The sequence below is a fragment of the Elaeis guineensis genome, chromosome 13 (assembly GCF_000442705.2).
Source record: "Elaeis guineensis isolate ETL-2024a chromosome 13, EG11, whole genome shotgun sequence".
Taxonomy (NCBI): domain Eukaryota; kingdom Viridiplantae; phylum Streptophyta; class Magnoliopsida; order Arecales; family Arecaceae; genus Elaeis; species Elaeis guineensis.
The window spans coordinates 4356837-4380046 of NC_026005.2; the positions used below are offsets into that span (position 1 = coordinate 4356837).

The window sequence follows — 23210 nt, forward strand, 5'->3', positions numbered from 1 at the left end:
TCGTGATTACTTTCGATCAAAATCTAACTAATCATATCATGATCTATAGATCATCCATCATATTTCAAACTCTATATGTCATAATCTCTTGTGATCTTTTCATACATAATTTCAATGTTTAATCAAAAATTATAAAGGTTTCTCCCAATACAATCATCAAAGATCTACACCATAATATCCCTAGTATCTATCCACTGACACTCATTCTATACACATCTTAGTTCATCCACTAATGCTCTGATACCACTTTAATTGTCACGCCCCCGATCCAAAATTGTGAATCGAGGGTCATGGCAACCACCGCATACTTATAGAAAACTCTTCCCATAAGCATGCAAGGCATCTTATCATGCTATCCTAAAACAACAGCGGAATAATTAGTCAATAATTTAAATTCAAAATATAACGATCTAAATTTTTTCTTTAATATCTTAATAAATTCAACAATGATTCATAGGCCTTACATCAAATTCAATAAGACTTTTAACCTAAAATAAAAGTATAGAGATTCTGCTTCTGATCACTCTTTCATTCATATCTTGTATCATCTTAATTCCTTAACATCTGTAGAAACAGTAAAATAGGAGGTAATGAGCTAGACAGTCCAGTAAGCAATGATCACTTTCAACTGATTTCATCAGGCATTTAAGTAAATAATCATTTATAAAAAATAAGCATATCGAGTTCATCAATTTGAAATCAATTTCGATTATGCAATATAGTTCATGCTAAATTTATTTCTTTTTCAAAATTTGAGTTTCTTTCGAGATTTCAATTTCTTTTATTCTTAAATTTTTTTCGTCAACCATGAGCTATGACCATATTTTCTCTGTGACAGGGTCATAACACCGCGTATCTTCTTGCGGTGAGCTGCGAATCATCTAGCAGCAAAGTCCTTCGGAACCGCTGGTCTCTCTGACAGTTTGCCGCTAGTCTCTCTGACGATATAGACCCTCAGGAACATATCAATTGCCAACGTATATGCCCCCATTAGCGGGGTCCTTTACATAGTCAGGTTGTCAATTCATATTGTTCTTATATCAGAATTCTTCATAAATCATGTTTCATATTCTAATTTCAATAAGAAAATATATAATCATATAGTATTAAAATCAATCAATATAATGAAATCAATATGTTCAATCATGCTTCTTCATAATATTTTGAATAATATATTTTTTATAATAAAATATCATTCATCCAATTCATGCATCGTTTCACAAATTATGTCAAAAAAGTATATTATAATTTATCGATAAATCTAGAAAAAGTGAAACATTCTTACCTCGAACGCATTCCAATAAATCCACATAATTCTATAAATTTTCTTTCAAAATTATTCAGTTCATAAACTATATCACAATATCCGATTATCAGGTGTCAATGATACCTATACGAGATCAAATTCAATAATCAGAAAGAATACGAATATCATATTTCAACAGTTTAGATTGGGTCCGATCATCTAATTTCATCTAATCAAAATCTAATTAGGACATAGACGATCCAAAGTTTGACTATCAGATCAAATCAGATTCGAAGTGATAGGATCGAGGTTTCTTCATTAGTTTCATAAAATCAAGTAGAGAGAGAAAATCATAGGAGAGAGAATTTATGAGGTACAATCCAAATTGATCAAGTGACACAATCTATCATTACGATTGGTCCAATATCTCGATTGGTGAAATCAACATGATCTAATGAAGTCATGGCTAGATCGGGATCATGGATGATAAAATCTAAGGATTCATGGTCTAATCAAAGTGCTGGCATACTACCTGACAATCACGGATCAAGATGCTTTCACTAGAATCATTCAAACTCATCATCACTCAAACTCATCAAAATAAAATTCTTTTTCTCTTGATAAATTCTAAAAAAAATAAACTTCTGGAGAGATACAATTCTAGAGAGAAAAATTTATGAAGATGAATCTGTACTAATTAGATGATACGGTTCAACAAATTCGATTGATCGGATCAAGATAAATTAATCAAATTATGCTGAAACTATCATATGGATAATTCAATAGAATCATGGGTGATAAAATCTAAAGATATTTGATCTGATCAAGATGGGTGCCAGTACGCTGTCCGACAATCATAGATCAAGATTCTTCATCAGATCAAAAATATTAAAAAAAAATTTCATTGATAAATCGATCAAGAGGGAGAAATAATTTTAGAGAGAGAAAATTTTAGAGAGAGAAAATTCATCTTGGACTTCTCAGACGATATGATTCAACAAATCCGATCGATCAGATCAAATCATGCTAAGATTATCATGTGGATAATTCAATAAAATCATGAAACATAGATCTTAAAAATACCTAATCTGATTAAAGTGGGTGTCGGTGTACCATCTGACGATCGTAGATCAAAAATTATCACTAGGATCATTTAAATTCATCATCATTCTTCTCAAAATTTTAGAAAATCTTAGGGGAGAGAAATAACATAAGAGAGAAAGTAGAGAGAGACTAGAGAGAGAAAGAGAAAGTAGAGAGAAGAAAAGAGGAGAGAGAGAAAGCAGAGAGTCTATATATATATATTTTTTCTATTTTTCTTCTTCTCTTTTTTTCTTTTCTTTTTCTTTTTCTTTTTTTTTCTTTCTTTTCCTTCTTCTTCTTCTTTTTCTTCTTCTTCTTCCCGCGGTTTGCCTTGGGCCGAGGCAGAGGATCTCAAATCTTTTCATTGGCTGGCTGATCGACGGCGCAACCGGCATGGAGACGGCCATCGATAAGAGGGCGGCGACCCACCGTCCAAGAAAAACAAATCCGATGGCCAGCAGTGACCACCAGTGCTAAAATCCTATTGAAATCGAAATTCCTTTCTCAAAACAATCCAACGATTCCGGTTGCCAGCGAGTGTGTACACTGACATGGGAAGAAAGGGGGAGAAGAGAGGAAGGGAAGGAGGCTCACCTTCGATGCCGGCGAAGCTTTCCAGCGTGAAAATTAGACGGGCACAGAGTCGGTCTTCCGTGATGATTTTCCGACGATTGTCGTCGATGGACTTCGGGTTCTCCGGTGAGAGAGAGAGAGGAGGGATCCCCTCCTTAAAAAGAGCCAGAGAGGGCTCTTTCCGACTCCGATTGGGAGTCGGTGAGAGGAGGAAGAAGACTCCCTTTGAGAGTCTTCTCCTCTGTTTTCTCTTTTTTTTTTTGTGTATTGGGCTGGGTTGAAGGCCCAATGGGTCGGGCCATGACACTTCTATCATAGAAGGGTGAAAGCTGGCAAAATTTTGGAACTAACCTGGTAAATCTAGGGTCCCAATGGTGACTACTTGGGTTTGTTAATAAACCATTGATAGTATTTCCATTCTTGATAGAGAAGATCATGCTAGTTTACCGAGGGTTTCTAAGGTCTAGATGTGCCCGCAATGAAACGAACTTGAGGGGAAGCAGAAGAAAGGATGCATGGTGGAACTACACCATGTTAGTTCCGAAGTTAAAGCATTCTTTGTTTCTACTTAAGAAAATCCTAATTTCTATACACAAGGTAAACCAGGTATTATCGCTAAGGTCATACCCCTCTAGCTGTCAAACAGAGATTCTAAGTTCCCATAAGCTTGGAAATCAAAGACTCCTGATTCAAATCTTAATTACTGCATCTTGAGTAATCGGATCTAGTCTAGATACTTACAGTATGGTGGTCTAAGCTTGAACTATGGTGGGTACACCCAAATATTCAAGCTATATAATTATAGTGGTCAGAAAAAGATGCTTCCAAATCAAAATAAAGAGGATAGAGATGGGAAGAATAGAAACAAAAGACACTAGTGGGTAAGGACCTAGTTTGTTCAATTCCACATAGTAAACTTCTAAATGAGAAGGGAATATATAACAAATAAATAAATACATATACGGATTTTGTTATGGTGCTCTAAAGTCTTTTTGTCTTTTTATTATGGATATTTTTTTGACTATCTGATTTAAAATGAATGATTTTGATTTATCCATCAACAACTAATTTTAATTCATCATATACGTGGCTGATGCGGTAAATAATTCGAACTGTATGGATATTTTTGCACCAAAAAAAATGATGAGTCCTGAATTTTGGAATAGGAGATGGGGTTCGAGGAGGAGCAGGGCACCGACAGCCTGTCTACGACAGTCCATGCACTGCCACTACCTACAAGACGAGAGAGGGAGAGGAGGAGAGCCCCCTGAGGAGGAGGAGATCGTGGGGGGAGGAGGAGGAGAGCTGCTTGAAGATTATGAGGCCGTCGTTGCTCGAAGATCATGGGAGATCACCGCTCGAGGAGGAGGAGAATGGTGCGAGGAGAGGGAGGAGGAGGAGCATGGCACAAAGAGAGGGAGGAGGAGGAGAGGCAGTCAACACGGGAGGCAGCGAGTGAAAGGGGCCGACGGAGGCGGCCGACGCAATTGAAAGGAGGCCGAGGTGGTCAATGCAGCGGAGAGATGGTCGGTGCGGGGAAAAGCAGCAGTGAGGGGAGGGAGGCGGCCGATGCAGCGGAGAGGCGGTTGGCGCGGGGAGAAGCAGTGACGAAGCAGAGAGGGGTGACAGGCCAACGTGAGGAGATGGAGGAGGAGCGGTGGCTAGTGGAGGCGGTCAGTGGGGAGGCGACAGACGCAGGGAGAGGTGGCAGCAAGGGGAGGGGGCTAGCGTAGGAGACGGTATATGCGAGGAGTGGTGGCAGTTAGAGGAGGGGGAGGAGGCCGATGCGGGAGAGGTGACGGTGAGAGGACTAGAGGAGGAGGGGAAGGCAGGGGAGAAGGTCGATGAGGCGGTGGAGAGGCAGAGAGGCGGCGACGAGATAGAGTTTTTTGTGATCTTTGATTTGAATTTCCGAACTACCCTTATCTAATAAAATATAATTAAGGAGCATAGAAGCAAAACCCATACATATACATACATACATACATACATATGCATATTTACACATCCAAATACACACACATATATTATAATAATGCCTTTAATTTTTGAGTAGACAAATATATCGTATTTGTCATAATTTTAATTTTCTTAGGTCTCATACTTATGTTACATGTGAATTCAAGTAACTAATAGTGTCTAAAATTATAAATGCATTTGTTGGAATGGAGATGCTCACCCATTCATATGGTTCCATCATGCCTATTTTTTTGCAGTTAGCCAGCCAATCAATCATTTGATTACCGTCATGAATGGCAATTAAAGATAATGTTGAGCCCTAGCAAGGTACCAGAAAGACTCCAAATGTCAAGGAGCACTCAGACAATTATATAAAATATTTACATATAACTAGATGTTTTTTGGACTATTGCAGGTTGGATAGTCTCTACCTAGCAAAAACAAGATTGATTGGCAAAAAAAAGATTTTGGATGCAATAACATGGAAGATAATCGGTTTTTGGAGTCCCCTCTTTGACTGACTAGTATTAATGAAGCTTATTATCTGATTGACTATGAATTGTGTTTAAGTATCTCTATTTTAATCAGAGCTCTGATTAAAGCAAAACTTCAGATCCCTAATGCTTCATGTAGCTCAAATCGAGCTCCAAGCTTTGAACAATATCATTACATATATCCCGCATAATGCAGAAAACAACAGAAAGACTTGGATATGGAATAATAAATAGGTATTTTCAATGTCCAAATGCTGTCTTTTCTTAGTACATGGAGGCATTGTTTCCCACTTTCGAAAATAATAGGAAAGCCGCCAATCCTGAAGAAATGTAAGATATTTAACTATCCGCACGACAATAATAAGCTCTTGACCAGTGACATCTTGACAAAGAAAGGTCTAACAAGACCAACAATATGCACATAATGACGTAACAATGGTGAAACTCTCAACCATATGATGCTTAATTGTAGTTATTCAAAGTGACTATGAGGCCTATTTCGACAATACCTACAACCTCAATGATTGCCTAACTTTGTCCACGACCTCTGGCACACTTGGAGATAAGCACACTATTGAGAGGATAATTATCTATCTAGCTCTAGATATCTTAATTGCCATCTCGCTATGGTGCCTATTAGAGGAGAGGAACAACAGAATATTTCGTTTCCATACCATAACCGCTCTTGAGGTTGCTAAGACGGTGGTTTTCTTGATACAGGACTAGACCGAAAAATACTAGGACCATACAAATAAGCAAGCTCTATTCATAGATGCACTCAATTATAAAGAGGGTATCAAAGGTGGGCATCGGGTCGGGCTGTCCATAGGCCGGCCTGGCTCAACACAAATTGGGCCTATCTGGCACGGCCCATCAAGTACTATAGTAAGCTGTGTTAAGGCACGGCCCAGTACTAGGGGCTGGACTGGGTTGGGGGTTTGGTAGCCCGCGGCTTAGGCCCGGAACGGACCTTCAGGGTTTGGGCTGGCACGACCCGCCGTGCCAGGCATGGCATGGCACGTGCCCAGGCCGGCACGGCTTGCATGCCAGCCATAGGCACGGCCCATTTGGCATAGGGTGTTTTTAAAGTTTTTATTTTAAAAAATAATTTTTATAAAATAAAATAGGTTGGAGACTTGGGGATAAATAAAAAAATAAAAAATATTAAATTTTTTTTTTGTAAAAGTAAAAATCACTTTGTAATGGTGGAGTGTTTGGCATGGACCCCCACTAGTTTATTAATATAAATTAAAATTATACAAAAATAAGAATACATTTATTTAATTATCAATCGTTGTCTATATAATAAGTAGTAATAGAAATAAAAGACATCCTACCTACAGATGTAGTCCATATATAAGAAGTTAATGATATTTTTGTATTTAAAATAGAAAGAGTTTCAATTAAATTATCCTTCATTGCTAAGTAATTAGTTATAACTACTCTTCTAAATATGCGTCTACTAATTTTTCTATGAGCAGGTTGTAAAGTTAATTGAACATACTTTTCAAAATTAAAAGATTCACGTAGGCTAAAAGATTCATCCATAACTATCTATTTTACAAGTACTTTTTTTTTTATTTTCATGATTGTAAGCAAAAGTTCTTATAAGAGCACCCCTTTGTGTATTAAGGGTGCTTTGAAGATGAAAATTATTTACCTTATGAAACTCTTGTCTTTTCAAATGGTCAGTTCCTCCAAAACTAGTATAACTATATAATTTGATATATTTTTTATATTTTATCTTATAGAATAGAAGGGGATAAACATTTATACTTTTCTGCCTGGCTCCTATGATCTTGCACATGAACTTTTTTTTTCTTAAATATAAATATCAAGGGAGAAGTAACTTACCTCTACCTCTTTTGCCAAAAAAAAAAAAAAAAAAGGAAAAAACAAGAAGGAAAACTAGAACATGTTCCACCATCTTGTATCAAACATTGTCTCCTCTTTGGTACTGGTATTCGCTAAAGAGCATCACATACATCCCGACTAGACCCTGGACCAAACTCACAGGACCAATGCTTATTGAACCCACCATTCTTACTAAACCTCTCTGGCGCCATTTTGCACTTGTATGATTTGATTCTCGCTATAGATTTGGTGGGATTGCTCACTTATTCATTAGTATAATAGCAAGATTATTGATTGGGCAGTTGGATCTTCACCAAGAAGATCCAGGCGGGTCTCCTTCACATGGTGACAAATAAAATGCTGAATAGATAATGAATTCCTTTGTATGTTTCCTCCTTGTGATTCCTTACTATTCATGAATAGTATTTTTCGACAGAAAATGTTGGGAAGTTTCGATTTTTTTTTTTGTAAAAAAAAAAGATCTTAAGAAAAATAAGTGTTTGGGAACATTATTTGGGAAGTGCTCTGGAAAGAAGGATAAGCAAAACAATAACTTTTCAAAGCTAGATAAACAAGCTTCTTAGTCTGCCCTATGACTACAAGGTACCAAAAAAAAAAAACTTTCAAATACGAAACGCCCACAGTGAAAACCATCCCCAAGACATTAAATATATAAAGAAGTGTTTTTGTTAAGACTTCAGTGAAAGTGACTTGAGAATGACTTTTCGAGAAGCACGAGGTTGAAATAAGCGGCTCCTGCCTTCCTCTGTGTTCAGCTTTCCTGTCCCAGGGGATAAAATGAAGGGAGATAAACACTACTGTTGGTGCAAAAATCTGTTTGCGCCAGAGAAGCTGGAGTCGGAGAAGTCGCGGTCGCCGCGGGACCTGCAAAGAAAGTCTAAACCGGAGGTGGGGTTGCTCCGGCAAGACCCTCCGACGCTCAAGTCAGTTCTCTGCCTCAACAAGAATGGAGTGTTCGAACGGAGAATTTAGCAGAGTTTTGAGATAAGAAATGAGCTTGTAGAATAACGTATCTGGGTCCCCCTTTTATAGGCGGAGGAAGCAACGGATTGATGGCGACGTTTGTAACCGTCTGGCAGCGGACTGTCCAGGGTCAGGCGGAGTTTGCTGCGAAGTGTAGTGGAACGGACCCGTGGCTATCGCTGGGGCGTGCCACGTGGAGTCTGCCGCGTGAAGTGGGGCGGCGTTTGTCGTCGTGACTTGCCAGTGGATGGGAGAATCGCGCAGTATCCGTTGCAGGAGGTGGAGTAGGATCGTGGCCATTTATCGTGGCTGGTCAGGTAGTAATGGAGCCGCGTGGGATCCGTCATAGGGAGTGGAGCAGTGCTACGATCGTTACTGCGGCCTGTCAGGGAGTGGTGGAGCTGCGCGGAATCCGCCGCAGGAAATGTAGCAGAATCGTGGCCGTGATTGTGGCCTGGGAGTGCAGATCTGTCGGCTGAAGTTCGGCAGTGGTCGGAGTCCGGCCACCGTAGAGGTCCGGACGAAGACTGTCTGCAGCCGTTGGAATTGAGGACGGAGCCAGGCTCCCACAGGAGTCCGGGCGAAGTCTTCCTGCAATCAAGGTTAAAGGCGAAGTCCGGCTCCCGTCGGAGTCCGGACAAGGCTTACCAGCAGTTAACGTTGAGGATGGAGCCCGGCTCCCGTAGGAGTCCGGGCGGAGCTGTCCTGTAGTCGATGTCGGCGGCGGAGTCCGGCTCCCGTAGGAGTCCGGGCGGAATCTGCTCGTAGCTGTTGGAGTTGTCGGTGACGGAGTCCGGCTCCCGTAGGAGTCCGGACGGAGTCTCCCTGCAATTAAAGTCAGAGGGGAGGTCCGGCTCCCGTAGGAGTCCGAACGAGGCCTACCAGCGGTTGATGCTGAGGACGGAGCCCGGCTCCCGTAGGAGTCCGGGCGGAGCTGTCCTGTAGTCGATGTCGGCGGCGGAGCCCGGCTCCCGTAGGAGTCCGGGCGGAATCTGCTCATAGCTGTCGGAGTTGTCGGCGGCGGAGCCCGGCTCCCGTAGGAGTCTGAGCGGAATCTGCTTGCGGCTGAAGTTGTTGTCGTCGAGGATGAAGCCCGGCTCCCATAAGAGTCCGGGCGGAGTCTCCCTGCAATTAAGGTCAGAGGGGAGGTCCGGCTCCCGTAGGAGTCCGGACGAGGCCTACCAGCGGTTGATGCAGAGGACGGAGCCCGGCTCCCGTAGGAGTCCGGGCGGAGCTGTCCTGTAGTCGATGTCGGCGGCGGAGCCCGGCTCCCGTAGGAGTCCGGGCGGAATCTGCTTGCGGCTGAAGTTGTTGGCGTCGAGGATGAAGCCCGGCTCCCATAAGAGTCCGGGCGGAGTCTCCCTGCAATTAAAGTCAGATGGGAGGTCCGGCTCCCGTAGGAGTCCGGACGAGGCCTACCAGCGGTTGATGCTGAGGACGGAGCCCGGCTCCCATAGGAGTCCGGGCGGAGCTGTCCTGTAGTCGATGTCGGCGGCGGAGCCCGGCTCCCGTAGGAGTCCGGGCGGAATCTGCTCGTAGCTGTTGGAGTTGTCGGTGACGGAGCCCGGCTCCCGTAGGAGTCCGGGCGGAGTCTCCCTGCAATTAAAGTCAGAGGGGAGGTCCGGCTCCCGTAGGAGTCCGGACGAGGCCTACCAGCGGTTGATGCTGAGGACGGAGCCCGGCTCCCGTAGAAGTCCGGGCGGAGCTGTCCTGTAGTCAATGTCGGCGGTGGAGTCCGGCTCCCGTAGAAGTCCGGGCGGAATCTGCTCGTGGCTGTTGGAGTTGTCGATGACGGAGCCCGGCTCCCGTAAGAGTCCGGGCGGAGTCTCCCTGCAATTAAAGTCAGAGGGGAGGTCCGGCTCCCGTAGGAGTCCGGACGAGGCCTACCAGCGGTTGATGCTGAGGACGGAGCCCGACTCCCGTAGGAGTCCGGGCGGAGCTGTCCTGTAGTCGATGTCGGCGGCGGAGCCCGGCTCCCGTAGGAGTCCGGACGGAATCTGCTTGTAGCTGTTGGAGTTGTCGGTGACGGAGCCCGGCTCCCGTAGGAGTCCGGGCGGAATCTGCTCGTAGCTGTCGGTGACGGAGCCCGGCTCCCGTAGGAGTCCGGGCGGAGTTGTCATATAGTCGATTCCACTGAGGACTTCGGCTGTGGATATTTTATACCCAACAACTACAAAAATTACCTACTTTTGGCAACGTAAAGAAATAAGGTAGAAATTTCTTTCCAAGGAGGACTAGTTTGCTGGGTGATAGACATAGAATCTGCCACAATAGATTACCCGTAAAAGGAAAAAAAGAATAGTTGTTACTTATCTTAAACAACATTAAAACCAAAAAGAAAACTAAAAAAGGATTTCTTCAAGTAAATAACTGCGCAGGCCATCAATTTAGATGATATTATAACAAATGCAGCATAAGAAACCTTACTGCAAGCAAAATATTGAAATTAAGAAAACGAACACATACTTCAACAAACTTTAATTAGATGACATAAAGATCAAAACAAGTAATAAGAAAGGGTTTCATCTCAACTCTTCAAATCGGGGAAAAATGAAAAGTGAAGCAATGTATAAACCTGGACAGAGAGTTTCAAGTTATGGAATGGGTAAGTGATATGAGAGTAGATAATATCACATTTTCATATCATTACCAATTATCCACCAAATTACATGGCGAATGGAAAACTGTTTCAAATGAGGGCATTCTAAAGGAATAGAACTATATAAAACTTCATTGCACTTGACGCTTCTGATTGCACAAGAAAGTGAAAACTCCTCAAATCCTTCTCATGTAGTAATTGTCAGAAAAGAGTTATTCATGCTAACTATTCCTTTCTCATTTCCTCACTCACTGGAGGTCCAGTTCAGTTGCTATATAGCCTATCTCCATGAAGGCCCGTCCTTAAATAACCACATATACCTCGATCTCATCTCATCATCAAGAAACAACAGCGGCCCAGAGTAGGGATAAGGCCAAGAAACATCAAAGCTTCATGAGGTCCAAACCTTCGCGAGGAATTCAAGTGTTTTGCCAAATCAGTTCAGACATACACCTTGATGATGGCAGAAACATTACAAGCAGCATGTTACAATATGCAACGTGTTAAGTACTGCCCGATGAGGGAACTTGTGGTGGATCAGTACTAGTTTTGCTCACTACGCCCTTGCCAAAATAGTCTGCTATCACAGAAAATCCATCCTTTGAATTCTTCAACTGCTGGAAAAACCAATTTTGGTCTCTGGCATTTTGCTCCAAATTTCTCTTAGTTTCTAAAATGGATCTGTATTCTGGTGCACACTCTGGGCATTCTTTCTCGTTGTCTCCAAGGCAGCGTAGGTGGAATGAGTGCATGCACATAAAATGTACTGCAGGAAGATCGAGGGTGAAGGTGCAGGCTGTACATTTGCTAAGTTGAAAAATTCTTGCATTAGTCCTGAGATCATGTATTTCTTTCCTCATTGAAGCAGTATCTTCCTGCATATCAAAATATGTAAAAATATAAAATCAATAAATAATAATAGAGCAGCACAGGCTGGCCATTTTAGATAAAAAGAAAACAGGTTTTCTTTGTCAAGTCATTTAAATGCTGACAGCCATCAAACTCATCCAAGTGAAATGCACGCCCTGATATTAACTAATGTATATAAACTAAAGAAATGATCCAGAGCTTCGTGAAGTTAACAGTGTAAACCAAGGCTGATATAATAAACAACCTTGTACCCCAGAAGGGAGAAAAGATTTGCAATTTTCATGCCACAGGTACAAAGTCTGTACTTTTACTGTACTACACCAAAAGATATGGTGAATGCACCATTTTCCTTTTAGAACCAAAGCACCCTCCCATGTTTCTGAAACTAAAGAAAAGGAAGTAAATAACATATTTTGCTTGAGATTCAGCCTTAATCCACATCAGATAATTCAGCAAATTTCCATATACCGGCACCCGAATGCAAATCAGATTATATTAAACTATCACTCCAACCCAATATAAAACCCCTAAATTACATCCTAGTCTTGTACTTAACAGTTCCTTTAAGGTGGCATGCAGAATGAAGCCCCACAACTTCTTCGAAAGGTTAACCAAGTCTGAAATCAAAGTTGCATCGATAGTGCCAAAGTAATCAGTATAAACAGAGAAACTCACACAAGCATGCTGAAAAATAGCTTCCAGTCTTTCCACAGCACAAAATGGGTATAATCAGCCTATTCCACTCTGGAGATTATCCAGAAATAAAAATCTCCCAGAAACAGGCCAACCAGGAAAAGCCAAAATCTTATAAAGCAATAACCGATGCAGAAAAACTATAATAAAACATGCCATATCTCTTACCATCTGTTAGTAGTTGTTAGAGAAACCAAGTCTCATATTCTCCCTGCATTCAGTCTTAACAACTAGCCATGTGTTTCTGTTCACCTCCAGGTTCCTTAGAGAAGAGTTAAAACAAATTTGATACCAATCACTGTTCATTTCACCCTAACTTCTCTGAGAAGGCTGGCTATCACACTTCTCTGCTTTGCAAATTACCATTTAATGAAACAAACAATTCAGCTGCGAACAGGAAGAAAACAATTGAGATGACACCTTAAAAGTAAAATCATCAGATGATACATTTTCTGAATGCTTTTTCTTCTCCACCTTCTAGACAAATTCTACTGTACCTGCAGATGCTATCAAATGAAAGCAGTGCTAGTTCAGCTCTCCAACAATCTTTATCCAGTAACGGTTTGCCTTAGCAGTTATCATCCATATATCAGAATGTACTTGATAAAATTTTTGGCCTGTAAGAGTAATCATACATGCCTCCAAAGACTGAATATACCAATATCAAATCTTGCCTCCCCACTAGACCTAAATTGCTTCCAACATGAGGGAATTCGAGTGTTCGAGTCAATAAACAAGCTGAAATTGCATAATCAGTATTTTTTTTCTGCAATTAACTTTTTAGGTTTCATAACATCCATGTTTCTTGCTGAAAATGACTGACCGAAATCAATCATTGGAAGGCTGATGTCAGGTTAAGAGCTGGTGATACAAAGCACTCATAGATCATGCTTCAATCATAAAATAATTCTCTTAAAATAAATCTCAAACCAGGCTTCCCACTTAATTTCACACAAACTATCAATTATGATCGAAGGTAACTGCAACACCAATTCTCAACCATCTCTTAAACTTCTATCCATGCACATGTAATCCTATCCAGCAAGCCTTGTCTACCAGTATTCTGAAACTATGACTATGTATTTCTATTTCTTTTTTGTGAACTTTCTTTTTTAGGGGTTATTTTGTTTTTTTAGATTTTATTAGAAGGACAGTTCATTAACCAATCAAAGATAAAATTATCTTCTAGGTGGGCAAGGCAGCAATAGAGCAAGACCAAGAGGGCACTGCATGGTAAATGTATTTTTAATGGTTAAATTGCAAGAAAGCTGGTTTTTCTGTAGCTTTCATTCAGTTCCAACATTATCTATGATAATAACAGTAGCTTCAAAAAACAGTGACATGATGCATGAAGGCAAAGAAAAAGTTCGAAGTATATTAAAAATTTAGTTTGAGTTATTTAGCATCTAATTTTGTCCCCATCATCACTTTATAAGTTTATTTGTTGAGAACTGGAAACTGGTTATGGTTTATGATCTGGAAAAACCTGCAATACCAAAGAATAAAACCTTGATATAGCGATTGGTTGAGAAGAACTTTAAAGTTGAGCTGAAACGCTATGGATCAAGGTTCGTCGAATCAGCCCGAACTGGACGGTTCGGGGCATGCCGAACCATACCAATGGCTAACCAGTGTGGTTCGGGTGTTCGATTCCGAACACCAGCCAAAATGAAGCGAGAGAGAAGAAAAGAGAGGAAGAGAGAGAGGAGAAGAGGGAAGGCCGGAGATGGCCCACCGAGGCTGGCAGTGGCACCATCGTGCCACCACTGGCCTGCAAAAGGGCCATCAAGGCTTCTAGAGCTCCGCGGTCCTCTGCAAGATGTAAAAAAAAAGATGGAACGAGAGGGGAAGGGAAGGAAAGACGGCGAGGAAGCCACCATGGCTGCCAAACGGCCCAAAAACTCTCCATGATCGCTGCATATTCGAAACAGGGGCGACACCCCTGTTTCATCGTGCTTTTCTAAAAAAATCGATAAATAATGAAGCCAGTATGGAGAGTTTTTGAGCCGTCCGACGGCCACAGTGGCCTCCTTATTGCCTTCTCCTCCCTCCCTTCCCCTCTCTCTCTCTGCTCTCATTCTCTTGTGGAGAATCACAAAAATCGGAAGACCTCGGCAGCCTCCATGGCCCTCTGGTGGCCACCGCCAGCATCTCCACCAGCCTCCCTTTCCTTCCTTCTCTCCCTCTCTCTCTTTTCCTCCCTGGTTCATCCCTTTTTTATGCCGATTCGAGCGGTTTCGAGTTCGCGATCCTTAATATAGATAGTGTATAGTACTTATTGTTATTGCTTTAATTAATTTCTATTCATTTTGAAATCTATTGGCACTAAGAAACTATTGGTGTTAGCGAAAAAAAGGTTTAGATTGTTACCTAAAGTTAGATCAGTCTGAATAGGACGAATCTCTAAAGAGCATGTTAAAAACTTCTAGTAGGAGCTAGAGTAATTAAATCCTACTTAAACATTTTGAGTGTTTCCTTTGTGGTTTTCTTTTTTCCTTGTAGTGTTCAAAAGAACTCCCTGGATTTGAAGGTCTGATCGTTTTAAAAGAAATATAATGGTTTAACATTGTTTAACCACTTCTCTGGCCACATCCATGAGGTGTTGGAATAATCATCTTTAGAGATGTAAGCTGGGATCTCAAAGCCCATCTCCAAATTATCATGGCAATAAATCAGCAATTCGGTACATGTCAAATGCTTGGGCTACACATAGGAGCCAAAACAGACTTCAAAGAGTAGTAAATTGTCACTCTTACACAACAGAGTCCAACATGATTCATGGCCACGTGCATAAGCCAAGTGAGGTTGGGGATGGGGGAGCAGACTGCACACCAGAGAGAGAGAGAGAGAGAGAGAGAGAGAGAGAGAGAGGCAAGGGAGAGAGGGTCATATACGGTAGGAGGCGGTGCGAGGCAACCTGCAGAAGAATACCACAATAACCATGCTAACAGTTGTTGCTTCTTCCTTTGCTAGAGGCAGCTTCCATGCACTCAACACTATGTTCTAACCCAAAACCAATTTGCAGAGACACAAGAGGACGGCAACTTATCATTTTAGAGGGATTCTTCCACAAGACAGATATCTCAAACAAAAGGGTTACACACCTTAAGTTACTAAGTTTCTTATTTTATGTTTTTAACTATCACTGAAACCCTAAGGTACAAGCAGTAGGTGCAATAGGAGAGTCACACATCAACTTTGTTTTGTATGAGGCTTCTATTTGATGCTAGAACTGTACTTTATTCTAGAAGCTAGAGAATACAAATGCTTAACTACCCTCACGCAAATCTTACTCAAAAAGATTACACAGATGATGTGTTACTCACTGATTGCTCCCTGAGCTTTCCGATTTTTTTCCACGGGACTTCTATGTCATTATGGCACTGAAGTAGGGTATTGGGAGAAATCCCCTCACTTGTATTCATACTCTGTTTAAATATCCTGTCCACAGGGGGCCTGTTACTGAGGAAAGATTTTGCCAACTTAATAGATGTATAGTCTGTACAACCATGTATCAGGCTTATCCAGCAACTCATCCTTTTGATCTAACCAAATTTATTATGTTTTAATAATTTCTTATAATAAATATTGTCACTTAATTTATTAAACATTATTTTCTACATACTTAAATATGTGCTGAACTAAACACTTCAATACACATTGAAAAATTTGACTCCCGCCTGTGTCCATGCACCAGTAGTCACAACTATTGATAGCTGGTAAGCACCTATTAATCAACCAAAGATAGTTAGCAGATTTGAAGCATCTTACCCCATGTACTCTAGAGGAAGTCTGGAGAAACAAAGAATAGAAAGTTTAAATGAACCCAAATTTCAAAATCTGAAATGTTCAGAAAGTATTCACTTTTGCACAAAAGTAAGATACACCGCGATTGCTGGTGTTTCCAGAATTGAAGGATCAAGGCTTCCTTCGATATTTGTTATCTTTATATAACTTTCATGTATAATCTTTTTTCACCATCTTGATAGATGGAGAAATCTTTCCTCATATGGCCCCTATTCTTCTATCCTAATGCAATTTCAGTGAGTGCTTCTTTTGTTGCACATAATAAGAGCCAGATGTTTGTTGTCTTTAACCTTTGTCCATCAAGGAAAAGGCAATATTTGTCAGCTTCTAAGCACGCTTCACTACCAATGCAAATCCACCTATGTTACTCTGAGAACATTAATCAATTGCTACCACGACTACATGCTTGAGTTAATGAAACTGCCTAGGTATCTACTGCTTGTATACTAAAATTAATTCAGAACCAGATCTCTCTGGAAAAATGAATCATATGCAACATCGGCAAGTTTTTTCATACTTTAACATTTTCATGCAACTTGGATCAGCCTACTGATCATTTAAGAGAAAGGGACTACATAGTCTTCATTTAATACCAAAAAGCCACCCTCGGAACAAATAAAAGTTTTAAATTGTGAGTATGCCCATTAACAATAATGTGACTGGTGCAAGAAAATAATTTTAATCTTTAAGCACTCTTGCATGAATAATTTATTCATTCTCTTTATCTTCTTGGAACAAAGCAACCAAGTATATGTTACTTGAGCTCCCATGAAGGAGGACTGAAAAAAATTTTGGTGATTTCTAGAAGCACTCCCTTCACATTTTAATTTCCAAAACTTATTACTGGAGCAATTCTTAATTCTTTGCTTGGAAGATATGATGCTCATAACAAGCTAGAAGAAAAATCTTATCTGCCATGTTCTTAAAATACTAACCTGGTACTTCTCAATTGATTTGCGGTCATCTTCAATCAGCTTTGTTTCTTGTTCAAGCTTTCGAGCAATGTAATCCTTTACAACAGATAGTGTCAAGCTAGGGTTCCTAGATAATGTCTGTAGAACAACTATGGGAGGCAATATATCATCCCTCTCAATGTACGTCAAGACCTCCTTTACTTCTTTGGAGCAATCTTCTCCAAGTTCACCGAAGTACTTGAGAAGATCACCCCAAAGAGATGGATCTCCCCCGTGAGTTGAATCCCCTAGCTTCTTGCAGCACATGATCAATCCATCATGGTCATGGGCCTGCATGTAGCAAGCAACCACTTCTTTATAAAGTTTCATCTTCTCATACAGGAACAACAGACCATCTTTGAATTTGTTCATTTCACAAAGAATAACAGCAAGATCAGCATCATACAGCGGTTGTTCCATGTCAGATGTCCATGCATTCTTAAGCAAGGTTAGACCCTTCTGCTGTCTTTCTAGACAATCCTTTTCCTTTACAACATCTTTGTTCTCAACGGTATATTTCTCCATGTTCTTCTTCACAGACCCATTAGCCACTTCTCTAGCACTTGTTACTTTAAGATCACGATCTTCACCACCATTTACTTGTGAAACTGATGGGAAGTTCAAGGTGTCAGATAGGTATAGCTCCAAAAGGGTGTTGTGAATTTCAACCTGAGCAGGTGAATCATTTACCTTACTGATATACCTTTCTAGGAAGTCCATGAGAGATTGTGGGCTATGTACAAAAATATTTATAAAGTCCATTGGGGAAGGCAGCATAAGTAAGTGCATGCTACTTGAGGTCCTCCTTGTTGTTGATTCGCCACCATCAGTGCAGAGTCTCAAGAGTATATCAACAGTTTCAGCTGGTCTGTGTTCTACAAGAATCTTACCATACTCTTTCACTGTAACGCCAGCTTCCTGGGCTCAAGGCTTGAATATACTGTAATGCCTCATGGTATCTACCAAGGTCTTCAAGTAAAATCTTTAAATACCACTCATGTCTCTCAGCTTTCTTAGCAACATATAAAGCATGCTCATGATACCCACCTGCACGGCACACTCTTATGGCAGTTTCCACGTCAAACTTGTGTTCACCAACAGCATCTTCATCTTTGATGAACTTGTTTAGCTTTTCAACATCTTTCAATTTTGTGTAGCAGTTTAAAAGAAGAGTTGTATGGTCTTTAGAAGCCAAGCCTCTCTCATGTAATTTTTCAAGATAATTAGTAAGGTTGTGGATCCTTTGTGCATCTAGAAACTTCTGGATAACATAAGAAGGTTCCAGATGACCAATTGTGTTAATATATTGTGACATAGCCTCATCATAATCTTGTCTACCATATAAATGGTCACCATATTTTCGCAGCACTTCAGCAGTGGAAGCAGCATCCGCTTGTTGACTCTGTACAAGGTTGATTGCAACAGTATACAAATTCTTCTTGAACAACATATCCAACTTACTTTCCATGTCCTTTTCTGCTATGCACAGAATCTTCCTGTCACTCATTATAAGAATGATAAAGCCCCATTCACATAGCAAGTGTGACACCTCACCGACCACCATGCTATGGGCAATCAACCGATTCTTCAGATCATAAACATTCAAGGTATTATTGCTGCTTCTCTGATCTGCAATAACACACAGTAAGTATCCACGAAACCAACCAAGAAATTTCTTCTCGCCATCAAAAGCCCAACAAGGACCTCGCCCATCAACTTCATAAAAGTACACAGCTTCAGGACGACCAATAATTAGATCCTGCTCAATTAATAACAAATGCCCAATATAACCAACACCTAGGTATTTATTCAAAAAAAAAAAAAATACACACACACATACACACATCGTGTAAAAATACGAAATATGCATACCAGGCGATCATTCATTGTAACAGCATTAGCATCACATCCAATCTGATCCAAGGTCTGCCTCTTTGGTGGTTGGTCATGCAAGCTGAACAGACTTATGGAACTAGGAGTGACAGCAAAGAGTTGAAGAGATCTCCCTTCAACTCGGAAACCAAGACCCATGATAGAAAAGAGACTATTGTCTGAGACAGCCTCAACCTGCAGCCTGAAGCGTGTGATACGCTCACGTGCAACGTCACCTTTGATGCAGTAGATGGAACCATTATCTAAACCAATAGCAATCAGTAATATTGGAGGAGCTTCCTCAAGAACTAAAAATGATGTAATCTGCAGAGAGCAGAGTCCTTTGAGTCATTAGACTTACAGAAACATGAAACTGGCACCACTTCACCAGCAATCAAAAAAAAGAAGGAAGAATAACACCATCGAAAAAAAAAAAGGAAGAGTATAAAGTGTTGTACAAGGCCAGTAAAGTAAAGCAGAGAAATGTAATCAGTAATACCTTTGCTTCAGGAAACTGATTGGTGAATATCCGCAGTATTTGGACACATAAAGGAGTAGTCGTGCTTGAACCTTCTGGCTCAATCTTATCAAGGTCAAACACTTTTAAGCAAGTTGAAGATAGCTGGGGAGACGTCTGCTCATCTTCTCCAATGGTTACTAGGAAATTGCGTTGCTGGATGATAAAAAAAATATAAATAAATCACAAACTGAGCTATATTCAGATATATAAACTAACTTTGAGGTTCCTAATATAGTTTAAAGTTTCAGCCAAAACTCCGAAACTGAAACTTATTGGTTTCCATCAGTACAGATCTGACCTAGGTTAATTTTGAAGTTTCATACAAAACATACTCACAGTCCAAAAAGGAATTGAACCTATGCCGATCTTTTGTTGTTGCTTCATTTATTCCAATTCTAAGGAGAATTCTCACAAGATTAAGCTTGAAGTTTCCAAGTTCTGTGAATACTTCAGAGCATCAAGATATTGGGCCCCAAAGAAATTTAAAACAGTAAATTGTGACATAGGTTTTACTATCATAGAGCTCAAACCTCATAAAAATTTTTATGTGTTAATCATTATTAAATATTAAGATGATATATTGCATGTCAAAATGTACGAAAAATTATTACTATCTATTTATACAACTCATAGATACCAGCATGCATATACTATTACAGCATGACACTGCCACAATGTACTTAAAGGTGACAAAGAACACAATAATATAATGATGTCTGATTTGCTTACTGACTTGTTTGCCCTTTGTTTCTTCCTGATGGTTTCCTTTCCTTGTGACATTTTCTATTTGGCTGAAGTTGGATCCAAGATAGCAAGACCATCAAAACTATCTAAAGTGAAATTCAATTTGCCTTGTCCAAAGCCAAAAATAACCAAGTTTTTTGAACATTGATGAAATCTAATCATTAGTTTTGGTGGAAGATCACTTAAACCATGTGTTATCTTATTGGATGATTGATAAAATTTACTATGAAAAAAATGGGAAAATAGGATCAAGGCCATAATGGTAAAAGACTATAAAAATTACAAAGGCTGAAGTAAAGAATTTACTACATTATGCTCAATTCTCCCCACAAGCAAGGTAACATGCAAGCCCATTGGCACTGCTAAGTGGATGGGAGAAGCAGATATTACGCGCACAAGCAATGCCATGAACATCAACTAGAAATACTAGCAAGCTTCCATAGCTACCAACTTATAATGCCCAAAACACTAACACTCCTTGAATCACCTTCTAATAAAAGTTTCCAAGGCCTTCTATAAGAGAAGAGTATCTGGGTCTGATTCACAGGAGAATGAGATAGACACCATAGATAGCCTTAAAAGCCAAGACAAGATTGAGGTTATTTTGATCCTATATCACATCTCCAATTCAAGAAGACAATGAGCACCCAAAAGGAAAACAATTAAATGATCATGTAAGCATGAGTATAGGGGCAGGTTTTCAGACTGGCAGCTTGAGAAAAAGGATTTTAGACAGAAAATGCTAATTCAAATCCAATCCTTAGCTAAAATATAAATTATCTTATTCTTAAAATGCTCTATGAACTCATAGATAATGTTTTTTCCAATCACTAATAAGGGAAATAAGTATGAGTAGATTCTGAAGACTTTGTTATCTTTACCTTCCAAATTCTTTCATCTGATACTAGAGAAATCAAGTACCAAAATTCTTGGTAGAACAAATAAATGACACTCGCCTCATGGAAACACTTAATGCATTTCCACCAACCACAAAGGCATACCAAATTAGATTATGACCTCATAGCAGACAGATGATTTTAATTGTTTCACTGGCTATCCAACACAAGCATCAACATAAAGGTTAAGATATATCTAAAAGGATTCCACATTCCACTTTTGTAATACTCACTGGTTATAATTTTTTTAACAATGCAGCCATTTGGAACAGTATTTACTTTAGATGGTGCCATGACCTATTTAAACAAAAGATATCAAACTCTAAGGCATGCCATTACCCAGGAGCACAAAATGATTTGGAAGCCTGATAGATTTGGAGATGAAAGATGTAAGTATATAATTAGAAGGAAAACAACCTATCAAATCATTCTTCTTTCAGCTCCACCAAAAAGCTTATTGCTTTCACACCAAAAAATATGCTTCCTTACCCTTTTATGTTTATCAACAAGCCATTCTTTAAAGTTTTCCTAATTAAAAAAAAAAAAAAAAAAAAAAAAAAAAGAAAGATGCCACAATTTTGGAATGATCTGGGGGAGGGTACAACAAGTTGGAAACATTGTCATCAACATGAAATCAATGAGCAAGCTTTGACCACAATCACCAGAACCTGATACACATTTAGATTTTAAGATTTGATCCTGAATACTTTTAGTTCAATATCTATGATAGGGCACTCAAATTTAAATCCACACTGTTGATCAAGGGTACAGCATAGAAATTTAAAAAAACCAAAAACTAAATGATCGAAAAGCTACCTAAATAAGAATCAAGAGTTAATCAGATGTTAAAACTTTATAACAATTTACAATCAAAACCAAGCATAATCTCATTGCTTTCAATATTTAACAAGTCATGAAACAGATTGGATACTGAAAACCACATGGTGCTTAAAACTTGTATTTCAGCGATGTCCATTTATGCTCCCCCATATAATTCAAGCACTTCCTCAGTTCCTTGGACTATCTTTGAATATATTACAAATTTTGAAGTTAAAACTCTTTATTTTAACACGCAGAATAATCTCATATAAATAGATAACTCCGTCCCTACAAATTGTTTAGGATTACTACATCACAGGGAGCACGGCAAGGCCTCACTTTCGTGCGCACGCATGCATGAGGGCTCCAATTGCAGTGCCGGTGACTTCTTTCTATCTAATTTTTCCTTCGCATTGTTATGGTTCCCATTTCCACATGCATGAGGGCTCCAATTGCAGTGCCGGTGACTTCTTTCTATCTAATTTTTCCTTCGCATTGTTATAGTTCCCATTTCCCCTCAAAGGAATGAAATTTTCTCCAAAGATGGTAGCTTCATGAGCTAAAAGTTTGTAATTTTCTTTGTTCATCGATGATCAAGTCATGTAACCATTATGAGAACACAAGAAACCATAATTACCGACCCAAGCTTCCAATTTCAAGGATTTTTAAAGACGAAAAAGAGAGATGATCCTTACCTTGAGCTGCTGGATGAAGAGGACGGAGGAGGCGTGGGCTTGGAAGCCGTAGGAGAGCTTGAAGCCGCGGTCGAGGAGGCCGACGGTGCCATCATCGCATCCGACGGCGATCCGCCCCCTCCCGCTCGAGCAGCACAGGATCTGGCCGGTGATCTCGCCGGGGATCGAGGCCTTCCCGGCGGACTTCTCCTCGAAGAACTCGAACTTCCTCCACTGGTACATCTCCAGACGCGATCTGAAGAGCGGATTTGGATAGACCTAACCCTAAAAACCGAGCTCGCTTCGGTTGGAGAGGATGCGACGAGGAGTAGGAGAGATGAAACTTGGAATCGGAAGGGTCGGTCCGTTTGAATAAAAATTCTATACTTTCACCAAAAAAGAGAAACCCGCGTCTGGAATGAATCCTATGGACGGCCCTTTGCGATAAGTAATATGCCACATCAGCATATTCGGGACTCTTAATCAGCTCTTTAGGAAACTAGCAGAGCCACCATGATCAAGTGATTGGAACGGATACATGTATCAAAATAATAAAGCAAAACTAGATAT

General features: G+C 40.2%; 1 protein-coding gene across 1 annotated transcript; it reads right to left on the reverse strand.

The window, feature by feature from the left end:
- Window positions 1-10736: 10736 nt before the first annotated feature.
- LOC105060565 (vacuolar protein-sorting-associated protein 11 homolog) lies at window positions 10737-23094 on the reverse strand. Its single transcript, XM_010944334.4, is given in 6 exon segments — window positions 10737-11667; window positions 17098-18034; window positions 18036-18874; window positions 18988-19311; window positions 19487-19660; window positions 22662-23094. Coding segments are annotated over 6 exon segments (2868 nt in total). The 5' UTR covers window positions 22884-23094; the 3' UTR covers window positions 10737-11295.
- Window positions 23095-23210: the final 116 nt, after the last annotated feature.